The sequence below is a fragment of the Alosa pseudoharengus genome, unplaced genomic scaffold (genome assembly GCF_046254945.1).
Source record: "Alosa pseudoharengus isolate Yale_2024_CS ecotype anadromous, Long Island Sound unplaced genomic scaffold, YU_APseudo_1.1 YU_APseudo_1.1_scf_14, whole genome shotgun sequence".
Lineage (NCBI taxonomy): Eukaryota > Metazoa > Chordata > Actinopteri > Clupeiformes > Clupeidae > Alosa > Alosa pseudoharengus.
The window spans coordinates 18060652-18083567 of NW_027468609.1; the positions used below are offsets into that span (position 1 = coordinate 18060652).

The 22916-nt window shown below is 41.5% G+C and overlaps 3 protein-coding genes across 4 annotated transcripts; 2 read left to right on the plus strand and 1 right to left on the minus strand.

Moving 5' to 3' along the window:
• The first annotated feature begins 407 nt into the window (after positions 1-407).
• Positions 408-9955, plus strand: vps37bb (VPS37B subunit of ESCRT-I b). Its single transcript, XM_076284021.1, has 4 exons — positions 408-558; positions 4051-4222; positions 7565-7647; positions 8096-9955. The coding sequence occupies exons 1-4, from the start codon at positions 445-447 to the stop codon at positions 8519-8521; spliced, it is 795 nt and encodes a 264-aa protein (XP_076140136.1). The 5' UTR covers positions 408-444; the 3' UTR covers positions 8522-9955.
• Positions 9956-10350: 395 nt separating this feature from the next.
• Positions 10351-12245, minus strand: tuba7l (tubulin, alpha 7 like). Its single transcript, XM_076283230.1, has 5 exons — positions 12017-12245; positions 11769-11917; positions 11528-11680; positions 10756-11283; positions 10351-10647 (listed from the first exon to the last, which is right to left on the minus strand). Exons 1-5 carry the CDS (start codon positions 12135-12137, stop codon positions 10351-10353), a joined length of 1248 nt encoding a protein of 415 aa, XP_076139345.1. The 5' UTR covers positions 12138-12245.
• A 1671-nt stretch (positions 12246-13916) lies between these two features.
• Positions 13917-21741, plus strand: sec14l7 (SEC14-like lipid binding 7). Of its 2 annotated transcripts, XM_076283231.1 has the most exons (12): positions 13917-13970; positions 14147-14222; positions 15386-15429; positions 15660-15722; positions 16129-16317; positions 16879-16974; positions 17596-17656; positions 17743-17826; positions 18025-18131; positions 18246-18385; positions 19961-20130; positions 21447-21741. In XM_076283231.1, exons 1-12 carry the CDS (start codon positions 13917-13919, stop codon positions 21560-21562), a joined length of 1200 nt encoding a protein of 399 aa, XP_076139346.1. In that variant the 3' UTR covers positions 21563-21741. The 2 variants fall into 2 exon arrangements, with proteins under 2 accessions (XP_076139346.1, XP_076139347.1); XM_076283232.1 differs by lacking the exons at positions 15660-15722; positions 16129-16317.
• Positions 21742-22916: the final 1175 nt, after the last annotated feature.

A 22916-nucleotide genomic window follows, 5' to 3' on the forward strand; every position in this document is an offset into this window, starting at 1 on the left:
ATATAATAAAAATGTATTTAATCTAAAACTTAAGTATGATTTTCTATGTAAATGTATTCTGTAGATCTTTTATCACCATGGTGAGACTGAAGTTATTTGGTGGTGGACCTCAGCCTTTTCCTCTTATATAGCCTCACTACTTACTACCATTATTTTACTGCAGAATAATCAGGCATTGGCCAATTACGCATGACATTCATATCCAACAAATCCCCTTTTTAAAAATTTGTTTTCTTATAGATATTTTCATAAACCCAAATACAAGACATATGACATCAAACAAAATATCCTAAATCTTCACTCCACTGTGTGTACGTTTACGTCATCCTGAGTCGCTCTCTGATTTGCCAGAAATGTGGGATAGCTCGAGCTCCACTTCCGGCCGAAGAAACTATTCGCTTCCCTTTTCTATCAAGAGGGATACAAGCAGAAGGCAGCCCAATCATGGGGGAAATAGCTACATTCACAGAAATATTCCGCTCCTACACCATGTCGCAGTTAAACGAATTGTTGGAAGATGATGAGAAGCTTAACAAAATTGTCACGGAAATGGACGAGGTGAGTCATTTACGTTTGAAAACATGTAAACAAATCATGGAGCAAATCGGAGCTTCTCAGCAAATCTCCATTGACAAGTCTGTTGTGGTTGTTAGAGAGCGGAGGGAGGCCCTTTGTGTTGATTCTCAGTCTCTATCTTACATTTGCCCCAATGATTTAAATACCACAACCAACACTTGAAAAGAGAAACATGGTCAGCGTAGTCTCTTTTGTTTCAAGTGGTAAGTAATGTGAACTATTATTGTTCTATCTATTATCGTTACAAACTGGCTATTGGTTCGTGGTTGATAGCTTGACAGTTCCGTCTTTGTTTTTTTCATAACTGCGTTGACATGTCAAACTCAGTCTTTTCGAAAAAATTTTGCTATAACCCAAAGCCACGATATGTAGCTAGGCTAGGCTATATGGCTGTGCTAGATTGATTGTTTATGCCTTAAAGCCTTCTTGTCACATACAGTTGCAGCCTAGTCATGTTTAGGCCCAGCATTCAGAAAATTCTGTAGCCGAGATTCACAGTTGTTAGGTTATTTTTGGTAAGGGGACAGCTTTTTTCAACGCTAAATGAAATACATGATCACCATCATGAAAATCAGAAACAGACTACTCCCTTGGGTCATTTTATGTTGACAGATGATTAACGCAGAGCTGTTTTGTAGTTCTTTGTGTAAAACCCAGATGCTCCTTGCAGATTAGGAAACACATGTAAGAGTTGATTGTTAACACACCGGACTGCTGAGCAAGCTGCCCACTGTGCGAGACGGAGGGGAGGTTGACCGTCATGTTGCTCTTGTGGAGTAGAACTGAGAAGTCTTGACATAATGTCGGTTATCGCCTTTTTGTTTTTAAATCTGCTGTTTGTGAATGGTAGGCAATTGCTTCAGGATCTCTATGTTGACTTTGTTAGACATGTCTGAGGCTATGTTTAGACACTACCGTAGTCTATTTGATCCTGCATGCAAATTGTGGGCCAACAACAGGTGCATTTAGTACAGGTGAGTATATTTCCATGTCGTTAGCTGTTCCACCGCTTTTATAGAGGACAGAAAAGTCCTAGTAGGATTATTCAACTAAGGGCCCGTCCACACGGAGACGCTTTTTGGGTTAAACGCGCAGGTTTTTGGCCGAGCGTCCTAAACGCACTGCCCGAAACCGCACTTTTTTGAAACCTGGTCCCAGGGTGGAAAAATCTGAAATCGTAGCCCCAGTGAGTTGGTTTGGAGGCGAAACCGCATAGCCTACTTGCGTATTGATGATGTCATCGCCACACCTCAGCTGCCCTGGACTTCACTGTCTTTAGTTAACTCCCATTTATTTTCAGCACTTTGGGCAAAATCATCTGCCAAGAACCACAACTATACCATATTAAATAGATCCTGAACCTTGGCAGAAGGCAGCAAGCTGCACAGTGGACAGTGTATAGAAAGTATGTTCTGGAAGCTTGAACCCAGAAATACAATTAGGCCTACATTGTAAGGCATTGGATGTATCCACTTTAATATAAGATTATCATGTAGTTTCAAATTCATTAAATAAATTAAAAGGAAGACATTAATATTGCAAGATTTTAAGCTTTTAGAAAGTCTAACTTCTGTTGAATCCAGAACTTGCATCGCATGGGTTATCAGCTCATAAAACCAGTAGTGTGAAGATAAATTAAATGCATGGAAATACAGGAGTGTTGTCTATTGTTTGTGCGTGTTTATGTTTAAGTTTATAGTTCTTAGCAGCAGACACTTTTGTCCAAAGCAACTTCCAATAACATCAGTAAACATTACATTAACATTAAAATGAACAGTTGAAAGTAGTTAAATAGCCTACATGAAATAAGTACAACAACATTTGATTCTATATTTCTATGGGAATGGAATTCCCTGTTATTGTTGGGGTGTGTTTGCTTGAGAAGAAGAGCTGTTGATCTGCATGGCTAAGATGGCAGGGCAACCGGCTCTTCACCGTGTACAGAACAACATGTGTTGCTAAGAGCAGGATGACATGTAGTGCCCCTGAACAGAGGCTTAGCGAGCGATGCTTGGTTATGTATGGACTCGTGCACATCGGGTGAACGTGCATTAGTCTGTGACCCAGTTTCTGTACGCTGAAGTACAACAATGAAACGTAGAGGGATTCAGTGAAACAGTAACATTATCATGATGGTGGATGTTTTTTTGCATGTGGTACGGCGTTGATTTTTTTTCAGACGCTGTTCCTGTGCGTGTCATTTTCAATTGATAAGACCTCATCTGTTTACAGTGTGCCTATTTAATCACATGTGACTAAAATTGATGACCTCATTCCCTTAATCCCTGTTTCCAATGTGTGAATGTGTCAGGGGACTGTCTATCTGTCTAATCCGTCGGCTGTCACTGAGCGTTTTATCAGGGACAATATTAGTGGTTGTAGCTAAATGCAGTCCAGTTTTCCCTCCTGCAAACGTCTGTGCTGAGTTAGGAGCTGCATCTAGAGTAAAACACTCTAGTCAAAGACAATGTGCCCTTTGCACTGGTTTTGCCACAAACCATTTTCAATCATCATTTACTCTGGTTCCAAGCAGATGGCTGTCACAGGTGACTAAACCAAATAAACAGTAGCCCATTTTTTTTTTTCATGTTTTAGAGCAGGAGTTCTCTATATTTCGCTTTACCTCTGCACTTTTGCTCCCCTGCCTGCTATGTAGTGTCCCAGCTGATGAGCCGCACACTCCTAATCATTCCTCTGATTTAATCAGCCGTACGCAGACTTGTAGGGCTGGATGGACAACAACATGCTGGGACTGCCAGGCCACTGATCCGTAGCAGATAGGCTGCGTCCTGCCCTGCGTCCACTCCGGAGTTGGCCGCCCAGATGGACATCGCTCCGCTAATTAATCCTCCATCCATTTTTGAGTTGGAAATATTATTGTTACTGTTTACTTATGGTTGAGCAAAACAAAAGTAAAAGCAGTTCTACAGGAAGTGCAATGGCTATCTCCGGCCTTCCTACCGCATGTAATATAAGATAACTAAATATAATCTATGTGGTTAATTAGTAATGGCCCTGATGTTAAACAGGGCTATGCTGTGATCTTTGGGCCCACCTCAGTATACTGTACAGCCTTGTGGCTATTTATAATCTATGGTGTTAATTATGATAAAAAAAAAAATGTATTCTTAAAGGGGTTCCTATCTGTTCAGGCATGTGCTGTGTCCAAAAAGCTCCTAACCACACACTAGAAATGAGTCACACATAGACCACATCATTGTGGTCTCATTCTTATGCGGTCTAGTCATGGCGCCTGAAACGGGTGCTCTTTCTTGTGTCAAGGTGTCTAAAACGGGTGCTGTTTCCTGTGTAATGGTATCTGAAACGGGTGCTATTTCCTGTGTGATAGTGCCTTAAAACGGGTGCTGTTTCCTGTGTTATGGCGTCTGAAATGGGTGCTGTTTTCTGTGTCCTAGCGCTTTAAATGGCTGCTATTTCCTGTGTTGTCTGAAAGGTCCACTTCTGTCCCCTCAGATGTTGGAGGTCCAGCAGAGTAAGGAGATGACGCTGGCCAGCAATCGCAGCTTGGCCGAGCAGAACCTCCTCCTCCAGCCCGACCTGGACCACCAGAAGAACCAGCTCACCAAACGCTACAGGCACTTACAGGAGCTCTATGAGGCCTATCAGCTGCGCAAGTCCACACTAGGTAAACCACACACACACACATAGACATACATACACACACATGGATACACACACACACACACACACACACAAAAACGTCCCAGTCTATAACTCATGTCATCTCATCATTAAAAAGTGGTGTAAAGTCATAAGGTACAGTGACTATCCAAACATACCGTCAAATAGACAATAGACAAAACAATAGACATCATTGTAGTGGTTTGACCAACAATGAAATGCACATGCAATATAATGCACATGCAAGATAATAACAAAGGATGAAAACAAAGAGCAGGCATAGGGAATTTGTTGCATGTGTTCCATGGCACTAATTTGGCAATACTCTTCTGTGGAAACTTTTCAGAATTTGGAGAGAGAGAGAGAGACAGAGAGGAAGGGAGGGTTTTGTGTGTGTTTACCCTGGTGTGTGTATTTGGGATGTCCCTGGGGCTACGTCTCTCTCTGTGTCATCCTCACACACAGCCGCACAACTTGTTCCGCCAGTTTCCACTTTGACCCTCAATCTCCTCTGTTCCAGCACTCTCCTTCTCTCTCCCCCTCTCTCTCTCTCTCTCCATCCCCCTTTGTCCCAAACTCATCTCTCTATCTGTCTCCTCTCTCTCTTTCTTTCTCTACTCCAGTCCTCTGTACCTCTGCAGTCCCAGCCCCCCTGTAGTGCTGTGTGTGAGCCTGGGCTGATGGGATTATCATTCTCAGATGTGGACTTGAGTACTCTGATCTGTGGGAGATGCACACTGAGCCTTATCGCACTAAGCTGTGGCCATTCTGATCCCCTGAGGGACTCTGGCAAGTGTAGTCTAGGGGCTTCATCGGAATCTTCCTCTGTTTTTTATAATTATAAGTATATATACTCTTTTGATCCCGTGAGGGAAATTTGGTCTCTGCATTTATCCCAATCCGTGAATTAGTGAAACACACTTACCACACAGTAAACACACAGCGAGGTGAAGCACACACTAATCTTAGCGCAGTGAGCTGCCTGCAACAACAGCGCGCTCGGGGAGCAGTGAGGGGTTAGGTGCCTTGCTCAAGGGCACTTCAGCCGTGCCTACTGGTCGGGGTTCGAACCGGCAACCCTCCGGTAACAAGTCCGAAGCGGTAAACAGTAGGCCACGGCTGCCCCATTTTTGACTAATTTGTCATCAGATGAGCTCAATTCTTAGGTGATAAAATCAAATCAGACTGCACCCATATGATCTGTATTTTATAGATGGTGGAAGTACTTATAAGTACATAAAGAGGGACATCCTAAAGATATGACACGGATGGCAGATCAAAGCATCCATTACAAAGTAAAAACACTCACAATGCAGTGAATAGTCTATCTGTTCTAGAACACCCATTTGATCTCGTCCACCATGCGTTAGAGCCTCTTGAAACATAAACAATACGTGCTTATACTTCTCTCAGGCTGTCAGACACTAGTCTTGTGAGTATACTGTAGTAGAAAAGCCTGCCTGTCACCACAAAGGCTTACAAGCTAAGTGCCCGAAGCCAAGTGCCATTATACCTGCCCCCTCCCCCATGCCGATGAAGTCCAGTGCAGTTCAGTGTAACCTTGTAGCCATGACACCATGATGGTTTCCCCTTAAGAGCAGGGTGCGTTCAAATTCCTTGAACAGAGGCAGAACGTTCATGGCAAACATGTTTGTATGAGCAGACAAATCTGAACAATTTTGTGTAAACTTTCCATCATGGACCACAGCAGCAGTATAGGTAGCAGAGCGTTTTCCTTCTATATCACTCTCTAGGAGACATCTTTGCGTCAGGCTCCCCTGCAACTTTTGCAAGGCAAAGCCGTTTTCTCCCAGACAGGCAGACTAGAATGAAGCTGGCAAGCAGATGTTGACTGGAATGAACCAGGCCTAGTACTTAACTCTACTGAGTTGTTTCAGATGTAACAGATTTTTGCAATTACATTTCTGATCTAGACATTTCATTGTCTTTGAGCAGTGTTATTCATTGACCATCATTGCAATAGACATTGTTAAAGGTTCTCGCAGCACGGTTGGGTGATGTCACTTCTGTTGACGTTTCAAACAAAACAGAGAGCTAGCTCGACCCTCCCTCCCGTGCAACTGAAACTCTCCTGAACGCGCATCTCGTCTGTGATTGGCTTGAACAGTTTGTTATTTGTTGTTTGTTGTTGGCTAGACCAGGCTATTTTTGTTGCTGTTTTCGGAGCCTGAGCTGTCCACAAGGACCACATTTTGTTTTTACAGTGTATTCAGGGGATGGGCAGCTAGCAGATCGTGAGGAGGTGCATAACAAGTAACTGCATAACAAGTCTTACAGAACCTTTAAGTTTGTTTATCTGCAATTATCCTGTTAACATGTAAGGTCTACCAGTGAAAAAATACTGGTATTCTTCCATATGCACTCAATATATTGCTTAAATTGCTTTAGCCACTTAAACAATTCCTTAACTAATTAACACTAGGTTGTGAAATTATTCATATTAATTGATTTATTGTCAATTATGACTTTCATTGATTATGAAAACATCATAATCAAAAGGTAATGATTAGTTTGTTGTATTCCGTTTTGCAAAAATGTTTTTGTTTTGTATTGAGTTATAAATCCATCATACCCCTTTGCTTTACACTGGTAACTGTATGTTTTTCAGTTGAATTATATTTTAAAGAAAATAAATAAATACATTTTAATCTAGTTATTTTCCGTAAGGTTAGAAAATGGATGTTTATAAAATCATTGAGTACTCAATAGTGTTCAATAATCGTGATATCAATGTTCTCAAAATAATCATGATTATGATTTTTGTCATCACCGAGCTGACCCAGTGAACACAGCAGATATTTAACCTTTCAGTTACAGACTAAAGGCCAATGCCCACTGGCGGCGTCTGACAATGTGAAAGTTTATAACTCCATTACTTTTAATGGAGCAAAGCCCCCTGGTGGTGTATAATGTGCATCAATCCCAAAGTTTAGAAAATTGTTCTCTCTCTCTTGAGCGTTAAATCCATAGACACGAATGTCACCGCCATCGGACGTTGGCTGTAACAACGTCCATGGCGAGCATTCATGGTTCTTTAAGAATGACATAGTATTGACTGCATTAACTTAAAGACGGACAAGGCAATAGCTGTGTGGTCTCTTATTTATTTGGAAAAGAAATCACAGCAGAAGGAAATGCGTTATATAATAAGGTGCAGGGTCTTATGTAGCATGCTTAGCACCATTCCAGTTTTGTACATAATCTAGAAGTGGAAATGAGCCAGGATCGATAAGACAGCACTGTCAGTTTATTCTACCTGTATATTATTTTATTCCTGTGCAAACATGTCGAACATTACCTAAAATCACTCTGTCTGTGTTCCCAGACCATAATTCAGGAAACGGTTCACTGGACACTCTGCTGGCTCTGCTGCAGGCCGAGGGAGCCAAGATTGAGGAGGAAACTGAGGTAAACACACACACACACACACACACACAAACACACGCACACACGCTTACGCACACGCTTGATAACCACTGACGGGGGATAATGTCCTGCTTGCAATGTATTTACTAGATATCAGTCGGATATTCCTGCCTCTGTAATACCCTGCCATTTCACATATCTATCATAGAATAAATAATAACTGTTTTTAGAACATTGGAATTGCATGGCAAATGGTATATTGTATAGAGATACGCTGTATAGGGGTACACTGTATCTCTATCCTGCATTCTGTATGTGTACATATCAATCACCGTATGCAGTATCCATGCAGTACTGTTACCATGTGGAATACTGGCAGCGGGAATAGTTGGTGGGCACAGGTCCTAGTTCCAGTGGGATACACTACAGTTCCAGTGGCATACAGTACACTATGGTGACATCTGTTTGCCTTTTGTATTTGATGGTGCAGAACATAGCGGACTCGTTCCTGGATAACGAGATGCCTCTGGACTCCTTCATCGACGACTACCAGAGCAAGAGGAAGCTGGCGCACCTGCGACGCGTGAAAATCGACAAGCTACGGGAGATGGTTCTGAAGGGCCCCTCCGCCTCTCTGCCCCCGAGCTCCGCCACACACACTCCCACACAGCCCCTGGCCCCAGAGCCCTCCTCCCCCTTCCTCGGTTACACCAACGGCTCCCCTGTGCCCCTCCCTAGACGGGGCGCCCTGCCCAACCCCCCGCCGCCAGCCCAGATGGGCCCTCAGCTGCCGTACCCCATGGCCCCGTACCCCATGCCAAGCTACCCCAGCCCCGTGTTCCAACCGTACCCAGCATCACACCCACAGAGGCCCACTCCAGGCTTGCCACCCAGGACTGGCTTTATACTGCAGTGAGGTGGAGGAAGGGTGGTCTCCTGCTGCAACCCTGTATTTCAGAAATACATAACTGAAGCATATGTCAGAAAGCACTTTGATTGAACATATTATGTACTCTTCTTGGGGAGGTTTGGGGGGTGGGGGATTATGGTGTTTTAATAATGTCGTCACTACAAAGATTTTTTCTTTTCATCTAGCTAGCCATCTATCCTGTGTCAGTGATGAAGGCGTAAATTGAATTGAATGAAGTTGAGTAAGATCTTTAGCCCTCTTTTATGGAAGACAAAAGGATTCACCCGTTAACAAGATTATCTTGATCATTTTGATCTGAATGCATTGTTAACAGCATGAAAAAATAGGTAAGATGTATGTTTTGGGTTTTTTTGTTCTCTTAAAATAACTCCAATGACTGACTCCAATGACTGACTAGCTTGAAAGTGATTGCTTGGTGTTGCTCCTTCAGTTGTGACTTGTTTATGCAAACTGAAATGTTAAACTGTGTTCTTTGGTATTCACAGAGAAACTGTTTCTTCTAGCAATCTCATTACGAGATTTACACTTTTTGTTTTTACTGGAAGGTTGGATTATTTACTAGTCCCCCCCCCCCCCCCCCTCCTTTTGCTCTTAGTTTAGTTATGCCATACAAGCATAAGAAATGTAGAAACAGCCAACAGATTTATAACTGGACCTACTGTATGTTAAAATGAAGGTGCTCAATTGATCATCCTAGACTCATAGGATAATTAGATATCATTGCCATAGAAACCTCTTTTTTTTTTAACATAGGAAAAACTGTGATACATCACAGCAATATTATAACTCAGTGAATACATGAACTAAATTTGATTAGTTAGTTGATACTCCTCAATCTTGTATACCTTGACACTCCTACCTGGATGTTAGTAATGACTCGACTATCTTTATGCTCAAAAAGAACGCTGTTTAGTTTGAATTTAAACGATGTTTACATCATATACTGAACTGTAGGCCTAGAACCACTGGCGGTTATGGCATTATTTTATAGTCAGAAAATGATTTTACAACTAATTAGAAATTCTTGTTTACCTTGTGAGTTACTTCAGGCTAAGATATAATCACAAGTCAGTAAAACAGAATGATGTGCCTTGTAGTTCAGTTTAAGAGTGTGGGATAATTAATTACAAGAGAAATCTGTAAAATGGTCTGTGCCCATTTTGTATTTCTGTTGAAGAAACTGCTGGTGCTTTTCAGTTACAGGAACTCTTTATTTTCTGTAAATACAGGCAACCCATGCCCTAGTAGAGGATGTCAGGTCCAATGATCTACAAAGCCTTCTGCAGCTCGTTTCATTCTGTAACATAATTCCTCTGCACTCCTTATGTGAAGACTATAATAATGAAGTGAAAACGGGTGGTGGACTGTGCTAGTTACCTCCTATTTTTACTGCTAATCAATAAAAAAGCATTTTATAAAGTCCTTTGTCATCATTTGTGTTACTTGGATGAATATATGCATGACAGACCGTAGTTTAGCCAGTGGTTTGTTCCCCTCTACTGGACATTCGAACTTTGACCTTGGATACTTAGAACAAAAACATCTGGCACACATTTACCGTATGGGGTGATGTTACATAATATAAACACATTAATCTAAATTAAGTTTTTCCTTTTTACATTTGTTTTTCTACAATCATAGATGGTTACATTTTATCCAATGTACTGTATATAAAACCTCAAAAGCAAGAAATACTATTTATGACCATGCTTTATTGAAACGTGTTTAAATGTCATATAACAAGTAACCAAGAGACGAGATGAAAATCAAAGAAATTTATTGACAGAATATGATTGCAGGAGTGTTAAGTGTGTTTAATACTCCTCTCCTTCCTCAGCCTCTCCCTCCACAGAGTCGACGCCAACCTCCTCGTAGTCCTTCTCCAGCGCAGCCAGATCCTCACGGGCCTCAGAGAACTCGCCCTCCTCCATGCCCTCTCCCACGTACCAGTGCACGAAGGCGCGCTTTGCGTACATCAGGTCGAACTTGTGGTCCAGACGGGCCCAGGCCTCGGCAATGGCGGTGGTGTTGCTCAACATGCATACGGCCCTCTGCACCTTGGCCAGGTCACCACCAGGCACCACAGTGGGAGGCTGGTAGTTGATGCCCACCTGTAAATGTGATCAGTGAAAAACAATCAGCACACACTTGATGCAACAGTTGTGACAGGCATTTAAAAACCAAAAAAATTCTTTAACTGTGTGAGGGTGAGGGGTTACCTTGAAGCCAGTGGGGCACCAGTCCACAAACTGGATGGTCCTCTTAGTCTTGATGGTGGCGATGGCGGCGTTGACGTCCTTGGGCACCACATCTCCACGATACAGCATGCAGCAGGCCATGTACTTGCCATGACGAGGGTCACACTTCACCATCTGGTTGGCTGGCTCAAAGCAAGCGTTGGTGATCTCTGCCACAGACAACTGCTCATGGTAGGCCTTCTCAGCAGAGATGACAGGCGCATAGGTGACCAGGGGGAAGTGGATGCGGGGGTAGGGCACCAGGTTGGTCTGGAACTCCGTCAGGTCCACATTCAGGGCACCATCGAAGCGAAGAGATGCGGTGATGGAGGAGACGATCTGGCCGATCAGCCTGTTCAGGTTGGTGTAGGTGGGCCGCTCGATGTCCAGGTTACGTCTGCAGATGTCATAAATGGCCTCATTGTCCACCATGAAGGCACAGTCTGAGTGCTCCAGGGTGGTGTGGGTGGTTAGGATGGAGTTGTAGGGCTCCACAACAGCTGTAGAAACCTGAAAAATTATGGATGAGTGGAGACAACAGTGAGCAGTATGAATTCACAGTACAAATCTTCATAATCATAAATAACTACAACCTTAACAATCACCTACTGTAAATCAACTACATTAATATTACACAAGATTAACAAAATGACTATGAAAAGTATTGTGAACATGTTACTTTTCACTCAAGCATGTTATATTAACATTCTAAAAACATTGCAAATCGTTTAAGCGTGTGGCAAGTTCATCCTACCTGGGGAGCAGGATAAATGGCAAACTCAAGTTTGGACTTCTTGCCATAATCCACAGACAACCTTTCCATCAGTAAAGAGGCAAAGCCAGATCCAGTCCCACCACCAAAGCTGTGGAAGATGAGGAAGCCCTGGAGTCCAGTACACTGATCAGACTGTAGGATGACAAATCAGTTAAGAGAGTGAGCAAATAATTTCAAATGACAATTCACAGAATTCGATTCAGAATATCTCATATCTTACCAGTTTACGGACACGGTCCAGCACCAGGTCGACAATTTCTTTACCAATGGTGTAGTGGCCTCTGGCATAGTTGTTAGCAGCATCCTCCTTCCCTGTGATGAGCTGCTCAGGATGAAACAGCTGGCGGTAGGTGCCAGTGCGCACCTCATCTGCAAACACACATCCACTTTAAATCCAGCAATTCTGTACTGAACAATCTATTCTAGCTTTTTTAGACCTTGCTTTGAAATGTCGAAACTATTTCTTACCTACAACAGTTGGCTCAAGGTCAACAAAAACAGCTCGGGGCACATGCTTTCCTGCTCCAGTCTCACTGAAGAAGGTGTTGAATGAATCGTCTCCTCCTCCGATGGTTTTATCGCTAGGCATTTGGCCATCTGGCTGGATCCCATGCTCCAGACAGTAGAGCTCCCAGCATGCGTTCCCAATCTGAACTCCAGCCTGACCCACGTGGATAGAGATGCACTCACGCTGCAAAAAAAGCAAACTGTTGTTCAAGTTACTGGCATCAATACTTAAAAGTAACGTTAATGCAAAAAAAAAAAAAAAAAAAAAAAAAGATTTGCTTTATAAGTTGTACTACTAACAGTTACAGATAGTCGGTTAACTTGTTGTTGTGCTACATTAGCTTTGCTAATTATGGCGACAGTTGACGTTCAACATTTAGGCTAACGTTAGCTAATCACTTAACTAGCTAACTTAGCTATCTTTACATTATCTTTAGAGGTCATGACACTTAACATTCATTCAACAAAAATCATATGGAAAATTGATAACTTACCATTTTGTTTCGTTATATATTTCAACACAATGATAACAGCAAAAGCAAAACTTTGAAACGTATTTTCTTTATTTCCTTGGCTTTGCAACTTCAGTGGTTGACTGCCAAAATAACTGAAATTTCAACGTGTGCAAAACGTTTATATATGACAGGCAAGTTATAGACCCACCCATCTTGTATCTGATTGGTTGTGTATTCATAAAATGCTTTCAAATAACCTGTCAATCATATTATGCCATTCTGGATTGGATGAGTATCAAATTTCAAATGTAAATCGTTTCAACTGCCAACTATCCAGTTTGATTTGATTTGATTTTTTTTTTTTTTTTTTTAAATAGCTAATCTAGCTCTAGCTGCTAATATTAGCTATCTTAGCTCAAGGGATTCTAAGATAACATAGCTGGATGTTGTTAACTAGTTGATTAATTAAGTAGGCTGGGATTGGGGACCTTACCAGGACACATTAATAATGGTAAGTCCACATTTATACCCATAATAGCAGCTACATATATTCAGATATTAGGTGTTTAATATAAATCCAAGCAGTTGGGGGTTGGTCTTGAATGGTTGACCCTTGTACATGGGTCCACCATAACTTAACGTTATGCTCACAAACAATGTTAAACATACCTGTTATGTATTTGATGATACATTTACATATAATAATATTTAATTACTTTGATACTCTGTTTTTCTGTAATCTATGCTTTGGCAACACTATTTCCTTTTAAATTTTAAATGGCCATACCAGTAACTAACTGTAGTTAACGTTACCGTTAACTCTTGACTGGTAGCAGCTAGCTGCTAACGTTAACGTAAAACATCATGGTGCTAATGTAATAAATTAGATCTAGCCCAGGACCTGATTGCTTTCTAGATGCCTCATTATTTTTCCTTCAGTGTTAATTCGAGCAGTTAATATGTATCATTGATAGATTTCTTTGTCCAATATGTCTTACCTCTGTCAGACTTTAGAGAAGTAATTTCAAAACAACATTGTATAGTTGTAACGTTAGAGCAGGCTGTCTATTAAAGACGTTTATGATTTATTTTTTTTAGTTGCTCTGTGCAAGGAAAGGAATGAACTCTATGAGCCCTTTATTGTGTTTGCTTTCACTGAATGCGGGCTTGTCATCCACCTGCCTGCATGCGCGAGAAACCCATTTGTCTGTGGAGTCCTGCTTGGTTTTCGAAATCCCAGAGGAGACACCCTGAAGTTTCACATGCTGACATATGTACTCGTCCGTTGGTAGGGAGAACGAAGACACAGCCCTCCCCTGAATCACAGCCATAATCCTCTCGGGGACTTCATTGGCGCGGTCACTAAGCAGGAGCGCACCTGTGAGCTGCCTCGCAACAACAGAACCATGAGCGGACGCGTCGGCGACCTCAGCCCGAAACAGGCTGAAGTTTTGCAAGAGGTGAGCTGAATTTTATGCAAACTAATATTTTTTGCATAAATCTGCATTCATCAAGTCGTGGCTAATAAGACTTTGTTGCCTACCATCTTGGGCTGTGCTTTGTATTGTAATAGTAGCCTAAATGTTGGATGAAACTTTCATTCTCTAATTTCTTGTTCGATGCTTTGCTTAATAAGTTTCGGGAAAGAGTTCAGGACATACTTCCCCAGCTGCCTTCCCAAAGCGACCACTACCTCCTGCGCTGGCTTAGAGGTGAGACTGAATGAAAGGGATTTGTAAATTAATAGCTTAGGCTACATTAGGTCTGGTTGTATGTCTCTTTATTCTTTATTCTTTATATAAGGAAAAAGATCAATGGTCTTTACTACTTTCCCACACATCTGAGATTTCTCCTGATGGACCAAGCGTGCTACAACCTGATACCCTTTGCATGTGTGTATTTCCATTTGTTGACCACAATGAAACTGGCTGTGGCAGTGTCCAAAAAATCGTCAACTGGTTTCTCTAGATTGAGCCCACGTTTCGTTTTGGGACTGACGGTTTTATTGCCATAAAGAAGATGCAGTATATGAGAATAACCTACTTCTGACTTAGTTTAGCTGCTTCACTCATGCCAAACCGACATACCAGTGGCAATTCCTTACAAAATACCTTGATTCATGAAGCACAACATTTAGGAATTGCGTCTTTGAAAGTACCTTGGTACTTTACCAAATTTACCAAATGAGTCATATACAATAATCTCTGTGTTTGACTTAAGTGTAGAACTCTCTCGAGGCTTTCACCCTGTTGCCATGTGGTCACCCGTCCTTGTAATCTCCTTCTGAGCATCTCAGAGACACTTACATTTCAGATTAATAAAGGACAGATAATTCTCTGTGCTCTGCATGCAGCGTGTCTATGCATGCAAGACATGAGGGAAAAAGTATAGAATAGTTTTCAGACTGTCACCAATAGGCTGATTGTGTGTTTAATGTATATTATAAACCCCATCCTGCATTTATAGTTGTTTTTTTTTAGACATAAACAACTTTAGTTTGATTTTATGCATTCTCATGCTGAGTCAGGTTCCAGTGGATGCACTAAGACCATCATTCTGGTTATTGACTTTTGTGTAGCTCAAAGTTCAGGCAGTATTTTGTTACTGCAAACATTTACATGCACTTTTACCTGTTTATACATTGTTCTTGCACAAAATATTGATCTGGCAGCCTCTGGCCTACATGTGTAAACAAGGAACAAGGAATTTTCTGAAGTTTTATATACCTACCATTTACTGAAGAAAAAAATATATGCTATGCTAATATTGTATATTTATATCTTGTATATCTAATATTGCAATATTTTTGCAGTTGTGGCAGCATACTTTAAATCTGCTTTGAATCTTACTTGTTTATCTTTATGTTGAATTGCAGCCAGGACATTCAACATAGAAAAGTCTGAGAATATGCTGAGAAAGGTAATCTCTCTCTAAATGATATATATTCTTCACACCTTCACACCACAAATAACGAGCATTGCTTTTGAAGCATCCACCACAGTCTAATAAAAAGACCTTAAACAAATTCTTGTTCAAATGATCAATTATCAAAACTGTTATCAAAGCACAGCTTAAAAACAGCACTGTCACAGTGTTTATAGTTTGACAGGCCATGTCTCATTGAATCTGCTCTTTGTCTGTTTGATTAGCATGTGGAGTTTCGCAAGCATATGAAAGCAGACACGATTATTGAAGACTGGCAGCCTCCTGAGGTGAGTGAGTTATGGCTCTAGTAGGTCAGACATCCTGTGAATGAGTGTCAATATTATTAACATAGTAAACACTACCTCAAGTGTGCGCTCTTTCTTAATGTAATGCAAAGCAGATCTGCAGATATGAAGATGGCTGAGAGTCGAAATGTGTCTCTGTGTTCATCCGCTTCCAATGCTTTAGAGTGATGTGAGCATGAGCACCCATGTTCGTGCCCCCAGAGTGTAGCACTGTAGCTGTTGGCTGCAGCAATTATTTCTTTTTTTGTGTGTATAGACTGTACTCGTGACCTTGAGAAACAGATCTATGTGAAACATCACTGGAATTCTCTGTTAATTAGAGTTGAGTGCACCAGCTTTTTTTTAAAATTGTATTACTATGCTCACAGAGTGCCTTATGATCTCGTAGGTGATCGAGAAATACGTATCAGGAGGAATGTGTGGCTTTGACAAGGATGGAAATCCGATCTGGTACGACGTCATTGGCCCACTGGACCCAAAGGGTCTGCTGATGTCCATCACAAAGCAGGACTTCCTGAGGACCAAGGTGCGGGACACAGAGATGATGCGGAAGGTGTGTGAACAGCAGTCTGCAAAGGTACGAGTTCTGCTTCACAGGCTAACCCCCTCAGAAACAAGTCAGTGGACCCTACTTTAAATCATGGGCAAAGTGCAACGTCTAACTAAAGGCTATTTTAATAACTAGGCAAAAACAATTGGCTAATTTAACACCAAAGGCAAGACTTTATGTGCAAATATTCATGAGTCAGCTTAACACCAAAGGCAAGACCTTATGTGCAAATATTGATGAGTCAGCTCAATGTTCCCACATGCAACACGATAGATGTAGTTTATACATTACATTTAGTAGACACTTTTTGTCCATAGTGACTTACAAATGTCAACTCTATTACAAGGGATTACATTATCCCGGGAGCAACTTGGCATTAAGTGCCTTGCTCAAGGGCACAACGGTGGAAGCCTGGAATTAAACCACAACTTTCAGGCTATTGCACGCTAGCCCAGCTCCTTAACCACTACACTACCACTGCCCTTATACACAAGAACTTTGCTTGTTGACAGACTTTGCACTTTGCCCTCCATCATGGCATCCATGTTGGCTCCTCATGCAGCTCAGTGTCTGTGTTCTCCCTCATAGCTGGGTACGCATATTGAGTCCATCACCCTGATCTACGACTGCGAGGGACTGGGAATGAAGCACCTGTGGAAGCCTGCCATAGAGGCCTACGGGGATGTAAGCACAGCTTTTACACATTAGGCCTGATGGGGTGCAGAGGGGGATCGATCAGTCAACTAGTTCTTTGCATGAAATTAGGACCATCCACTAGACTGTTCTGAGTGTAGTGGATTCGGACTTCATTTTACAGGAATCCCATTGGTCCTTGAAGTTCTTGAAAGCCTTCAAATGTTTTTGGAAATAGACATACAAATAGACGTGGATCATTGACAGTGCTAGAATTTATATATTTTGTGTTAGAAAAGGCGAGATAACAAAAAGCCTACCATCACTGTTATAAAGCACACTTGATTATTGATTAAGATTATTGGGAATCGCTCACACGTTTAAGTCTCTCTCGCTCTTGTTTTAATTGTTGTCTGTAAGCTTCCATAATCCCCGATAGTTCTCATGACAACAATATTACTGCCTTCAAAATACACCCAATGTTATTTTTGCTTTAATTTGATATAAATACATAAAATGCCCTAATACATTTTATGCCTTTTTAATATGCTATTTTGTCAGAGATATTTTGTGCTACACAGATTACGGTAATATGCTATGGCTATTACAGATCTGGATTTGCTCATGTAATGTTCTTTACATATATAATTGCTTATGCTGCTTTTTTTACAGATCCTTTCAATGTTTGAAGAGAACTATCCAGAGAACCTTAAAAGGGTTTTTCTCATCAAGGGTAAGCATGTTTATGCTGCAAGTGTGATCAAAGTGTGTGCAAAGCCGATCAAAGCTATTTTAAATTCAGAATGTGCCTCTCTGCAGCACCCAAACTTTTCCCACTTGCTTTCAACCTTGTGAAACCTTTCTTGTGTGAGGACACCCGACGCAAGATTGTTGTGCTTGGAGGTAAGGCACCTCTCTCAATTGTAAATCTCATAATAATCATCATAAAACTCTCCTTCTCTATTGCCAAGAATTGCAGTGTTTTTCAAGGCACCCAAAGCATTTTACAGTGAAGGGGGAACCTCACCTTAAGCATACCCTTTCACCCACTCTTTTAAGAGCTCATGTATCATTTGGTTGAAACGATCTCTTTGCCTGTAGGCAACTGGAAGGATGTGTTGAGGACTTACATTGATGAGGATCAGCTTCCTGTAGCCTATGGAGGCTCATTGACAGACCCTGATGGAGACCCGACGTGTAAGTCCAAGGTGAGCAGCAGCAGAATCAGAACACAGAATTGAGGTTCATGTTCCGTGTCTCCAACACTTCATGTGTGCTGTGGACTCAGGTGTGACACACCTCCTGTTTTGTGTTTGTTCTAGATTAAATATGGCGGTGTGGTCCCCAGGTCCTACTACGTGCAGGACTCCATAAAAGTGCAGTATGACCAGACTGTGTCCATCAGTCGATGTTCTTCCTTTCAAGTGGAGAGCGAGGTCTTCTGCGCAAACAGCATGCTCAGGTGAGCAGCCATTTACAATTAGGCACTGGACTTCAAAGCGAGTCAAGATTCAATGTTCATTTATTAATGTTTGATACGGCAGGGTACATCAATATTAAAGGGGAACTTGGCAACTATTTCAACTTAATAAACCCATTTAGAAGTCATTTAGATGGTTAAATGGTCTGTTCCGGTGAAAATGGTGACTTTCCCTTGCAACATTGGGACTACCGTCCCCGCAAGAGAAGTGAGAAACAAGAAACTCGTTTTAAATTGTGTTTCTTACCATGTAACATCCACATTGTTCTGCCAAAACTTATACTAACCATTTTGTTGGCTTGTAAACAAATCCATGTGCTTTATAGTTACCTTTTTCCACAGTTTGAAATAGCATAATGCACAACTTCTTCAGCAGAGGATACTGTAGCTAATCCTGCCAAGTTTCCCTTTAAAACACAGTTTTTAAAAAAGAATAACCTGAATTGCATCGAATATTACACTGCCGTTGAACGCTAAGATGGTACCCAGTTAGACTACAAGGGTCATGATCCTACCTGATCAACAACGTTACACAGTGCAATATCAAGCATTCCTGATGCATACTGTCAATGTCAGAGACTTCATTCTTTGTATTGGAATTCAGTGTAACATGAGCAGAATGAGTTTGAAGCCATTAATTTAAGGTAAAACAATTGCACTTTGTTCCTTTAATACCTCAGTTTATCTCAAATTAAGTCATTGAGCACTTTCTTAGCTCAGTGGGCTATACAGTAGGAATAGGTTGTTGGTTCAAAGCTTTAAACCCCAGTGTGTACACTTGACGTTGCCTATAGAGACCATTTCAGTCTGTTCCCAGAGGGTTTCCAGTCGACAAATACTGTAAAATTAAAATGAATTGGACTTAGCCTAATGCTCTACAAAATGTCAACTTTAAAACGTGTTTTTTTTTTTTTTTTGTCTCCAAATTACCAATGTTGTTTTCTGTGCCACTGGGCTTTTCTGGGCTTAGGAACGCACATGTTTGTTTACGCAGTTGAAAAGGTCTACTGTGTCCTTGGACAAGGCACTCTATCTAGGTCTCAGTTCACCCATCTCACCCACCAGCCTCAGTAGTCTTCATGGCTAGGACAGGTGTAAGCGCCAGCCTCAGTAGTCTTCATGGCTAGGACAGGTGTAAGGACAGGTGTAAGCGCCAGCCTCAGTAGCCTTTGTGGCTAGGACAGGTGTAAGCGCCAGCCTCAGTAGTCTTCATGGCTAGGACAGGTGTAAGCACCAGCCTCAGTAGTCTTCATGGCTAGGACAGGTGTAAGTGCCAGATGTTTGTTATTATTGTATTGTCTCCAGACATTTTAAGCATTTTTCTTAGAACTGTTTTGTTTGCCCATTTAAGTGAGAAATGAAAGGGCTTTCAAATTATTATTCAAAACACAAAAATGATGTATTTGTTGTGGACCACATTTTGCACTAGTTAGTGTCATGATTGAAATATTGAGCAGGAGTTTTTTCTGTGGATTGTATGTCTACCTCTCCTTAGAGCCTTCTGTCTGTACTGATTCGTATTATCTGTTGGTGTTCCCCTGATTGCCTTTCTGAAAGGTGGCAGTTTGCTAGTGAGAGTGCAGACATTGGCTTTGGTGTGTTTCTGAAGACGAAGGGCTCGGACTCACAGAAGGTGGCGGACTTGACCGAGGTTCTGCCCAGCGAGCGCTACAACTCCCATTTCGTGCCTGAGGATGGATCCCTCACCTGTGCAGAGCCTGGAGTGTGTAAGTGAGAGTCTACCACACACACACACACACAAACACACCCACACACACACACACACATACACACACACCTGTGGTCACTCTGAGGGCAGTGCTTATAACTCAGTGCTCACTGTGCTTCATATACATTATCTTCAGATGTTTGTCATAAGATCCTATGTCTGAGTTACAGTACTCATTAGCATTTACCATTTGGATCTTCAAAAAGCAAAAAGCGGCTCAAGACTCATCTGTTTACCTTGTTTCTCACTAATTAATTTTATTATTATTAGTTTATTATTATTCTGTTATTAGTCTATATCTAATATATGTATTTTTATTTGTATATTTTTGTTTGTCTAAATATTTGTGTATTTAGGCTATATGACTTTAGTTTAAATAATATTAATGTAATGTTTATTGATATGATTGTAAGTTCATTTAAATGTCAGTTTCTGTTTATGAAAAAGATGTTGTTGAAGCATTGCCATACAGACACATTGAATGTATTCCTACAACACAACAGCAGTATATAAGCAAAATCGTATCATCTACTGATGCCAGGCCTTGCCGTTTTTGGCCGCGGCACCCCCTATCAAGGTCACCATGTGGAATTCCCACTTTCCTCGATCATTCATGGGATAGGAGCTTGTAATTATGATATCTGTGACGGCACGTAAAGGCTAGCCTGGAAAATCCAGACCCTGATCATCTAGAAAGATTATAAGGGTCTGGCCACGGCTAATGAAAATGGTCCGACTCGAGGGGCGGCACCAGGCATCCATTTGAAAATCTCACTGCACACAATTGGATAACACTATGACCAATGTTTACTGACTGATTCCGGACTTTGGCACGATTGGATAACACTACGACCAATGTTTACTGACTGATTCGTTGCAGCGCTGTCGTCATCTGTTTAGCTCGCCTCATGGCCTTCCTATATCAGATACACCGATATGATTGGTCCCTCGCGATGCAAGGGGTAAAAGGAACGTGCATCATTATTCATTGCCAGTTGAGTGTCTCGCAGAGACAATTCAAATTGTGCTTTCGCGAGAACTCTGGATTTCCAGGGTATGTAAAGGCCGCATGTAAAGGCCGTCATAATGTATCAGACTGGATGTGAAGCAGATTTTAAAATCCATGTTTGATCACTGCAGGAGGATCAAACATGGATTTTTTGACCTGGTAGATACACTTGCATATGTCTTTTTCATCTTATACATACAGTTTGGGAACACACATTGTCTGTCATCTGTATACTTGGTATTCGTAACATATGTATATTTGTATGATGTAATAAAATGTATGTATTGTGTTATTTCCACACTTAGATGTTCTACGCTTCGACAACACCTACAGCTTGCTTCAGTCCAAGAAAGTGAGCTTCAGTGTAGAGGTCCTGACCCCAGAGGGTGATCCCCAGCCCCACAGCCGCACACTGGAGTAGGGACGCATCGTGCCGCACCGCACAGCACTGCGCCGGGCCTACTTGGCCACTTCACCAGCTTTAGGAGATAGTGTTATAATTCATAAGAGGACACATTTCTGAGCGTATAGATGTCTCAGGGAAATGTAGTCAAGCATTTACAAATAATTTTGACCTCTGTCATATAAGTATGTGGAGTCATTATTCTCAATCATGATATCATGAAGACGGAGATGTTTAAAACAAATAGGGAGACTGCGCTTCATACACATTCCAGTTTGAGAGGACAGTTTCAAATGTATCAATCACAAACTTCTTGTGGTGTGCAAATCCCACATAATTGTATGTCATTTTTATTTAATTACACCTTTAATCATTGATGTTATAGTGTATGAATGCCTGCAGTACAGTGCTATTCCTGTTTATCACCGCTAGATGGCAGCCTCTTACAACTGAAAATACAAGCTCTAACAGTTTGGTCATTTATTTTTGTAATCAGGTGAAAATAAAAACATCTGTCGAAGAAATCATCATGCTTTGTTGTTTGTGTACCTTTAAATTCAACATTTAACTTAAAATGTATTTGAAATAATTATATTATGAGTCAGATATATAGACTAGTGGTGTTATGTGGTCTAACTGAACATGAAGGGTAATATTACATATATGCGTAAAGTTACTGGAGCTGTAGCATGACCTAGGGACATCTGAAACTGCCGTGTCGTTTCACCTGTACCGCCTTTCCGAGAAAGACCGACGGCGCCTGACCTGCTGCCCGACCCCGGGAAGCCGGGGAGGCAGAGATGCTGACAGGACTCTGCGGCTGAGTAGGCTCGGCTATGCCACGCACGCCATGTGAGTTTACATAACAGCTGTTACATTACAATAGGCTCATAAGCCAATAGCAGCAGCTGGTATGCATTCTCTTTTTTGCCTCCTGAGCGCCAAGTTTCCCCGGGTCTGTTAATGAACGGATTTGGGTGAGATTTATTGTCAGGTTTGAAAATACAGATTGAATTGCGATTGCAAGTTAGGTGTAATGGTGCATTTGTTCTTTTTATCAGAGCTTTAGCCGAGGAAAAAACAGGAGTATATTAAAGAAGATTCCTTTAGTCTATTCGCCGGCTGGTGCATCAGCTATGTGGACTTCATCTTGGTGACCTCTGGGATGACCTTGTTCAAGGACTCTGAGGAATTCTCACAATGTCGCCATGTAACTCTTCCCTTAGACTAGACAAATCCAGGACATCGGGCAGTTTTAAATGCAAGGTCATGAAAATATGACAGGTGTCCACTCCTAGTAGTCGATGCCACCGAGTAACCGTCCACCCGGGAGGCGTTGCTGCAGAATTTATTATGGTAATGAATGTTAATG